This window comes from Notothenia rossii (genome assembly GCF_949606895.1).
Source record: "Notothenia rossii genome assembly, chromosome: 11".
NCBI classification, from domain to species: domain Eukaryota; kingdom Metazoa; phylum Chordata; class Actinopteri; order Perciformes; family Nototheniidae; genus Notothenia; species Notothenia rossii.
Genome location: NC_136910.1, coordinates 57,536,640 through 57,545,837, shown reverse-complemented (window position 1 = coordinate 57,545,837; position 9,198 = coordinate 57,536,640). Strand labels below are relative to the sequence as shown.

At 38.1% G+C, this 9,198-nt stretch overlaps 2 protein-coding genes across 2 annotated transcripts in view; one reads left to right on the top strand and one right to left on the bottom strand.

Moving 5' to 3' along the window:
• The window catches only part of fpgs (folylpolyglutamate synthase), a gene marked incomplete at its 5' end in the record, with an annotated part of 4,251 nt that extends 2,844 nt beyond the window's left edge, over nt 1-1,407 (bottom strand). The window contains one exon of the mRNA XM_079659980.1: nt 1,252-1,407. Coding sequence (XP_079516106.1) covers nt 1,252-1,407 — 156 coding nt within the window. The remainder of the gene's footprint in view (nt 1-1,251) is intronic.
• A 520-nt stretch (nt 1,408-1,927) lies between these two features.
• The window catches only part of mtrex (Mtr4 exosome RNA helicase), a 55,291-nt gene continuing 48,020 nt past the window's right edge, over nt 1,928-9,198 (top strand). The window contains exons 1-5 of the mRNA XM_079659579.1: nt 1,928-2,085; nt 3,705-3,842; nt 4,712-4,778; nt 4,879-4,941; nt 6,252-6,364. Coding sequence (XP_079515705.1) covers nt 1,985-2,085; nt 3,705-3,842; nt 4,712-4,778; nt 4,879-4,941; nt 6,252-6,364 — 482 coding nt within the window. The 5' untranslated portion in view covers nt 1,928-1,984. The remainder of the gene's footprint in view (nt 2,086-3,704; nt 3,843-4,711; nt 4,779-4,878; nt 4,942-6,251; nt 6,365-9,198) is intronic.

The window sequence follows — 9,198 nt, the reverse complement described above, 5'->3', positions numbered from 1 at the left end:
GGAGTAAATCCACCAGCTACCCTGCAGAATACAAAGTCATTCAAACTAGCTGCTCCTTTACCAGCTTTGAGAACACTTTCATGATCAATCATTATAAAACATATCATATATATTATTCTGAAATGGACCAATCTGCACAATGACTACTTTTACTGTCTTTCACTATATTTTGATGAGAATACTTTTCTACTTTTACTTGAGGAACATTTTGAATGCAGTACTTTTACTGGAACAGAGTATTCCTACACTCTGGTACTTCTACTTTTACTCAAGAACAAGATCTGAGTACTTCTACTTGTACTCAAGTACAAGATCTGAGTACTTCTACTTTTACTCAAGAACAAGATCTGAGTACTTCTACTTTTACTCAAGAACAAGATCTGAGTACTTCTACTTTTACTCAAGAACAAGATCTGAGTACTTCTACTTTTACTCAAGAACAAGATCTGAGTACTTCTACTTGTACTCAAGTACAAGATCTGAGTACTTCTACTTTTACTCAAGAACAAGATCTGAGTACTTCTACTTTTACTCAAGAACAAGATCTGAGTACTTCTACTTTTACTCAAGAACAAGATCTGAGTACTTCTACTTTTACTCAAGAACAAGATCTGAGTACTTCTACTTTTACTCAAGTACAAGATCTGAGTACTTCTACTTTTACTCAAGTACAAGATCTGAGTACTTTTACTCAAGTACAAGATCTGAGTGCTTCTAATCAAGTACAAGATCTGAGTACTTCTACTTTTACTCAAGAACAAGTTGTTCTTGTACTTGAGTAAAAGTTGAAGTACTCAGATCTTGTAGTACTTCTACTTTTACTCAAGTACAAAATCTGAGTACTTCTACTTTTACTCAATATCTGAGTACTTCTATTTTCACTCAAGTACAATATCTGAGTACGACTCCCACCTGATGTTTACTATGTGAACGGACCCAGTGTTTTCAGAGGGTTACGAAACCTGTTGTTATCTCTGCTGGATGATCGTTGCCTCAGTACAAGTTGTACAGTAACAGAACCGTTAGTCACAGCTGTCTCTCACACACAGCTGCTCTGTTAGCTTCTACTCCCCCGGCTCTACAATCCAGAGCTAACTATCATTATTATGTTCTCCCACTTGTTCATGTCAGCCATTTTTTTTTCCCATCCCATAATTGTCACAGAGTGTCAGAGTTCAAGTTAAAACTTGTCAACTAGCGTCTGTGGCTAGCTGGCATGCTAACAGACAGGTAGCAGAGAGGGTAACACACCTGGTACTCCATGCCGGGGATGTGAGGTGCCGTCTTGGTGCTGAAGTCCCTGTATCTGACAGAAAGGCCCGCGGAAGAACTGCACGGCCAATTCCTTTTTGCGAGCCGCGCGGCAAACACGGAGCCCCGCCGCCACGCGCTCCACATGCACACCATCATGGGCGAGCTGTCACAGGATGCGAAGACCAAATATGGGAGGTTCCTTTCAAATGAGCAGTGACATCACACCCACTCTTTAAAACGTTGCATCACCGCCCCCTACTGGATAAATGCTGATAGTAACTGACAGAAAATACAAACATAGAAAAGAAAGCGACACTAATAGCTGCAGTGTTGTCAATAATTTAAAGAATAACTCAAAAAACATAGCTTACTTTCTTCTTGTAAATTACATATTTAAAGGAATTTTCAATATCAAGTTTAAATCTGTCTTTCTTTGGCTAACTTATCTAAAACATGTTATACATAGTATTGTGTGTGGTTCATGTCCTTCCTAATGAAGCTATGTATATATATACTTGCTGCTCTTTATTGTTTTTATATTTATTTTATTACTTTTATACCTTTTTTCCACCTTTAAAGTTGCCTGAACTGATTCTCCACTACACAGCACTACTGTAGTACCACCGTTTGGCCACTACGGATGTTTGCATGGACTTCCGGCGCACTTCCCGGGATTTGGAGAGCGAACCCTCGTGTTGTATTGTGGGAAGAAGTTCTGCCCCTAACAATCATGGCGGACGCTTTTGGAGACGGTTTGTTCAGCGTGTTTGACGATGAACAACAAACTACCACAAGCAAAAAGATACCCGCTTCTCTGACTGCAGAAATCGGGTAAAGGCTTGTTTTGTGTGGCATATTTAACGTTTGAAATCTGGAGGTTAGATTGTACAGAGAATCCCGAACGTAGCAATAACTATGCTAACCAGCTAATGTTGCTAATTGCTAATGAAAACTGAAATTAAACACGTGTAATGGGTTTTCTGAAATTGTATTTGCTTTGTTATTGGTTTGTTATGTGTAACATTAACGCCATATGTACGTAATTTAATAAGTTAATCGTCACAAGAGTCTAGCTAGCTCAACTGCTTCATGGCTTCTTTTTTGCCTCTCATCTTTACTGAACAATTATTCTAATACATCAGAAAAAGGCACTTAGACATCAGTTTTCATTACATTCATTCAAAGGTGATGGCATTATGAACAGAAACATCTTTGCACAATTTGCTTTGTATACTTTTCATGTCGTTAAGAAAAGCAATAAATACTGGAGAAATGTTGAGCCATATTTGTGTATAACATATTTATGCTAAAATATACAACTGTAATGTTTATATAATCCAATGTGCAGAGGTGGGAGAAGTACTCAGATCTTGAGTAAAAGTAGAAGTACTCAGATCTTGAGTAAAAGTAGAAGTACTCAGATCTTGAGTAAAAGTAGAAGTACTGATATTGTACTTGAGTAAAAGGAGAAGTACTCAGGTCTTGTACTTGAGTAGAAGTACCCAGATCTTGTTCTTGAGTAAAAGTACTCAGATCTTGTTCTTGAGTAAAAGTAGAAGTACTCAGATCTTGTTCTTGAGTAAAAGTAGAAGTACCCAGATCTTGAACTTGAGTAAAAGTAGAAGTACTCAGATCTTTAGTAAAAGTAGAAGTACTCAGATCTTGAACTTGAGTAAAAGTAGAAGTACTCAGATCTTGTTCTTTAGTAAAAGTAGAAGTACCCAGATCTTGAACTTGAGTAAAAGTAGAAGTACTCAGATCATGTACTCTAGTCAAAGTAGAAGTACCCAGTTCTTGCTCTTGAGTAAAAGTAGAAGTACCAGAGTGTAGGAATACTCTGTTTCAGTAAAAGTCCTGCATTCAAAATGTTCCTCAAGTAAAAGTAGAAAAGTATTCTCATCTAAATATAGTGAAAGACAGTAAAAGTAGTCATTGTGCAGATTGGTCCATTTCAGAATAATAGATATGATATGTTTTATAATGATTGATCATGAAAGTGTTCTCAAAGCTGGTAAAGGTGCAGCTAGTTTGAATGACTTTGTATACTGCAGGGTAGCTGGTGGATTTACTCCAGGTGGAACTAAAGTCTGATTTAACACTTGATTATATTTAACATCATTCATCAACATCTGTGAAGTAACTAAAGGGATTAAATACATGTAGTGGAGTAGAAGTACACAGAACATGGAAATACTCAAGTAAAGTACCTCAAAATTGTACTTGAGTAAATGTACTTAGTTACTTTACACCTCTATATTTCTGTTGCTTAGTGAAGTTGTGTATCGCAGAGTATTCAGTATTTTCTTTATATTATGTATTACTTTTAGATACTCTAGTGATATATGTATTTTTCTACTGTGAATATATGTCTGTTTGAATTTTCATCCGTGTTGTGTTCAAGTGCACGTCAGCTGATAACAGTATGTGTGTTTGTTTTTTCTCTTTAACAGGAAAGTTATTACTAAAAATGGCGCTGATAAAGATGCTGCTTCTCCTGCCGTCAAGAGGGAGGCCGACAGTGACGGAGCAGAGGAGGTGCTGTTCGGGAAGAAAGCTCGACACGAGGCCATCTGTGCTAACGACCTGAAGTGAGATAAATGCAGCTTAACACCTTGTTTCTGTAAATCAAGGGTGTCCAAACTAAGGCCCGGGGGCCAAATACGGCCTGCGGACCATTTTGAATCGGCCCTCAGCAAATTCAAAAAGTATAATGGAGTACAGCCCACAAACGAAACTTATGCTTGTCTTATCTTGTACTTCTTAAATGTATATGTACAAATATATTACACACTAGTATTCATGTGTTAATTAGAACACTTTTCAATTCAGTCAATTCAAGTTGGAAACATTTTCTAACAAATCTTAGTTGATAAGAAAAAAGCCCAATTACTTATTTCCATAACAAGCTTGAAATGCACCCTTCCTATTTCCTCTTATTATAATCACTCTGAGGCTTCTGGTTTAAGAGATGAGCTGCCAACACTCACGAGCATCATGTGCCTACATTTGATTGATTTTGCCAACTTATAACTGAACTTATGAGGCGATATACTTCTAGGGAGCGGCCCAGCCCTTTGTATGTTTTTCTGTTCATGGCCCTCGTGAAAAAAGTTTTGACCCCCCTGATCTAAAGCTTTACTGCTACTCAGAGGAAAGTACTCTACGTCTTCACCCTCTGCATTTGAGAGCTTTACTGACGTCACATGTGTATTAATTTATTATTATGCATTATATCCATATTCTGTATATTTTGATCACGTTTAGATACTCCTCTAATCGGAGCCTCCCTAATTTTTGCTCAAGCTAACATTTGAATGTCCTACACTACTTCAAATAATAAAAACTAATACAACTGCTCTGCAATAAATAATTCCCCTTAAATATCTTTGTTAAAAAGTGTTTTTCTGTGTTTTTGAAATGCTGCAGAATATGTTTTAAAGTTGTTTATTTTCTTCAGTCTTGCAGAATTCATGCCCCAAGTGAAGGTGGAGCAGGTGGAGACTGTGGAGGGATGCTGTCATGAGGTAAAGGAAACAAAGCAAATTACAGATTTGTGATCAAATGAATACAGAAAGTTGTCTGAGTTATATTTGTATATTTATTGATGTATTCTGTCTTTCTCAGGTCGCACTGCAAGCCAACGAAGAATACAAACCCCTGAAGCCTCGAGTGGGGAAAGCAGCCAAGGTATGATGTAGATTCAAATGCATCTAATAATTTTAAAGTATTTTCATTAATAACTTTAACCATGTCTCTCGTGGCTTCCTTCCTTGTTTTTCTACCGAGCCACTAGGGCTGTACCCGAATATTTGACTATTCAAATATTCGTTCGTTGGCCAACTATTCAGGTTTCAATTTCATTATTTCATTATTTAATTTTTTTTTTTATTTCCCCCCCCCAATTTTTTTTTTCTAAATGTATGCTATTAATAAAGGCGAATTGCCATATTCTTATACTATATTTATACTTTTGAATTGCACTGTTAAAATGCGGAAGTATATACAATCTCAGCCTGTGCTCCTGACATCGCGTTCACTCAGTCACGAACGCAAACCGCACGCTTCACCTCGCTTCACCCACAAAATGCCAAAGACTTCAGCTGTGTGGGACCATTTTAAATTGGACGACGGTAAAAAAATAAGTGCCAAATATGCGATAAGAAACTGGCCTACCACGGTGGCACAACAACTCTGAAAAGTCAGCTGGATGCTGTGAGTAGTAGCCTAGCCTAGCTTAGCCGTTGTCAAGTTGCCATGGTGAAGCTGCTTCATCCGCCGTTTAAACAGTAACGTTACACATGATAAAAACGCGCACTTACTTTGCTTGGAAAATAGTTGAGACAATAAATAAATATAAATCGTAATAGTATGCTCTTTCTGCGCTTCTGCTTAACAGCGTGTTTTCAGGTGTCTCGGATTCGGAGCGTGTTATGAAGCCTTTAAAAAAAAAAAAAGTTCTAAAAAAAAAAATACAAATCTCCGCACCGAATAGTCGCTGCTGATTACTACCGAATATCCGGAGCCCGAAAAATGGTATTCGGGACAGCCCTACGAGCCACTAGACGCCTTAAACAGACATTTTTTAACTCGTTTTCTTTCCTTTATATTACAGTTGAAGAGTTGCTTGGCCTCCGATGGTTTGGATTATTTTATGCGATGTGTTTGCTCAAAATAAAATAACAAACTTTTACACATGCAACAAAGAAAAGAGGCCTTTACAATAGTCAAAACAAATATGCAAAACTCACATTTAAATAACAAACAGCTTAGGTATTATTTCTGTCTTGACAATAATTATATAACTTGATAACTTAAAAGGTAAATGGACGGTTAAAAACTGTTCCTCGACGGCGTGATTCTAGCAGGTTGCTGCCCGTCACTGTCACTTCAGAGCAGGCACCGTGGGAATTGTAGTCTTTTATAGTGTGTTGACTACAGACGTCACGATTAGGTAAAAATTAAACACTAACCCTCACCATGTCTTCCTCGTCTTGCAGGAGTACCCTTTTGTTCTGGATCCGTTCCAGCGCGAGGCCCTCCTGTGCATCGACAACAACCAGTCTGTGCTGGTGTCGGCTCACACCTCGGCTGGAAAGACCGTCTGCGCTGAGTAAGTATCTTAGAAATAAAGCGTACTTGAGCCGCATTTCGACTACAGGTTTTAGCGCGGCTCGCCGTGGCTCGGGTTGGCTCAGTATGCTGGGGTCGTTGGTGCAGACAAGTTGGCATTTCTTAGGAAGAATGTCATAACAGTGAAAAGGTAGTTCAGGTAAAATATAAGGTTGCTGCGATACAAAGGGCAGTCAGGGCATGAGGCAATGACTCTTATTGAAATGTATAATACAAATGTAGAGATCTTTAGGACACGAGTGCATATCAATGTGTTTATTAGGGCTTACAGAAATAAACATATGACCTTGTTACAGTAAGGACGCTAGATGTTGTTTGTTACTTCCACAGTTGCAAGCAGAGTTCCCACTAGCCGGTAATTATCGGACTATGACCGGTAAAATATGCTGAAGACCGGCAAATCTAAATCTCTCCGGTCAAAATCATTTCCCTTATGTGACAGACAAGAATAGTAAATTCTAATGTGTAACACTTAATGTGGAGAAAGAGATGTCCTGTATGGGTTGATTGTGCGTTGATCTGTTGCTAATGCCTCGGGGTTCCGGTGGGCATGTAAACAAATGCATAATGCTGCGCTATACTTTGCGGCCTCACCCGGTTGCATAGCGACGCTTAATGTTTAGGTGTCTTTTAATAAGCAGGTAGTCCTATCATTAGCTAGAACTAGCTGGATCTGATCGATATGGACATAAACGCGAGTGAAGTCTAATCTGACGGGAGAGAGATCAGCTGCTGCTGACGAGTCGACACGCAGCTCTGCATGATCACATGCAGCGGTGAGCGGAACAAAACACACACTTCAGGTTAGAATATCACACGTAGCTATTTTAATATACCTCTCAAACTACCGTAACTAGTTATAGATATGTTTAGTTTTACTCTCGGGTCACTCAGGAGAGGGAGAGAGCGCTCGGTTTATTATTCCCTGGTTATTATAAATTACTGTTCACTTTTTAATAATGTAGTTAATCTGCTATAATTTGTTTAATATCGAATCATATCAATTTGTTTTAAAGCTCAATAAATAACAAAGGAGACCTTTGACCTGCACTTTTCTCATTTAGTCCGGAAGATTTAAACTTGAACGGACATTTTGATCGGCAAAAAAATATTCTAACGGGAACTCTGGTTGCAAGTATAAGCAGCTGCTGTCATTTAATTAAAATATCCCGTTGAGTTTTTGACGAGGAATGCATTTTTCCAGGAAGCATACGGCACTATTCCTCCGACTTTATTAGGATTATTTTGCTCAGAACTTTTCCTGCTGTTGATGATTCTCACGCACAAATCACAATGTTTTTATTTATTACATTTTATTGCTGGGCAAATGTATGTGTCCATGGCTTCTCTGTGTCCATATAGTGGTTACGTCCAAGTGTGTGTTTTAAGGTTATTTGTATAGTTCAATTTGGTGTAAGTTCTTGTCTTTAGCATCCTTTTTTAATGCTAAATTGTTTCTTAAAAATACTTATTTATTATCCTTATATATTCCTTCTTTATGTACCTACTTTGCAACATATTTTTTTATATTGCAAATTCCTTGTGTTTGTAAACGTACCTGGCAATAAACTTGATTCTGATTCTACAGGGTTCCCGCGGGGTCTTAAAAAGTCTTACATTTGATCAAAGAAATAAGAAAGGTCTTAAATATGATTTAGAAAGTCTTAAAAATGATGGGATTTGAAAGGTACTTCTGTGTAGCGATCGCGTCTAAATGTGTGTTGGGGAAAATGTCCGAGCTGCAAAGTAACCAGTACGGTAAGAGCCTTTCAGTTCCCCCCAACAATCTGTATTTAATTAAATCAACATGGAACCAGTAATCACTAACTATGTTTCCCCCGGCCCCTTATTGGAGAACACCCAGCTAGTAACCTAGCAACCAAGCTTCAGCTAGCGGCAGTCAGAAATGTCTCTTCGAATCTACTTACAAATAAATATGGGGAAGTGTAAGTTCAACCGTATTTGGTTGCAAAATATCACATTTAGTGCTTGGTTGAAACCAGTGGAGGGGAACGTGTTTGAAGCCTGCTGCACCTTCTGCAAACACAAGCTGTGTCCCAATTCAACGGCCGCATCCTCCTGAGGATGCATTCGGAGACCGCATACGTCACTTCCGCCAAACGAAGGCTGTCCCAATTTAAAAAAAAGACAAGACTCCTCCGAATGCGGCCCGCAAATGCAGCCTTCTTTCCCCAGATTTAGAGGATACATCTGATGTACACTCCGCAGTGTACCATATCCCAGGATGCAACGGGTGACGGTGACGAATGAGTTTTAAAAAATATATATGGCTTGTAACGTCCCATCAACGGCTACAACGGTTTCAGCTGGATTCGTTTTTAAATGTACTCATCTAAATAGTAAACGACATGAAAGAAAAGTAAACCTATTTAATGTGTGTGTTTAAATATACGGGCAATTGGAGATGTCTTCTTTATATTACAAACATAAAATAATATGAAGTGAAAATATTTCTAAACCCTGTTTGGTTTTCAAATTGTTGGGATTCATTATAAAGCTAATTTATTTATTTAACTGCTTTTGTTTTACAAATCTTACTGCAACAATTTTGTTTTGATAGGGAGCAAGGAGCAGACTGCGCAATTTATCCAGATGCACGGGGAGAATGAAGGCCTCTTCACGGGGGCCTGTTGCGACCTCGGGAAAATAATTTAAACATATTATATAACACCAAAATAAGTACAGATAGATCTGACTCCATATTGAACAGTTTTGAAAACAGTTTTGAAAACAGTTTTGAAAACAATTTTGAAAACAGTTTGAAAATATTTTGCCTAGTGTCAGAAATTATTA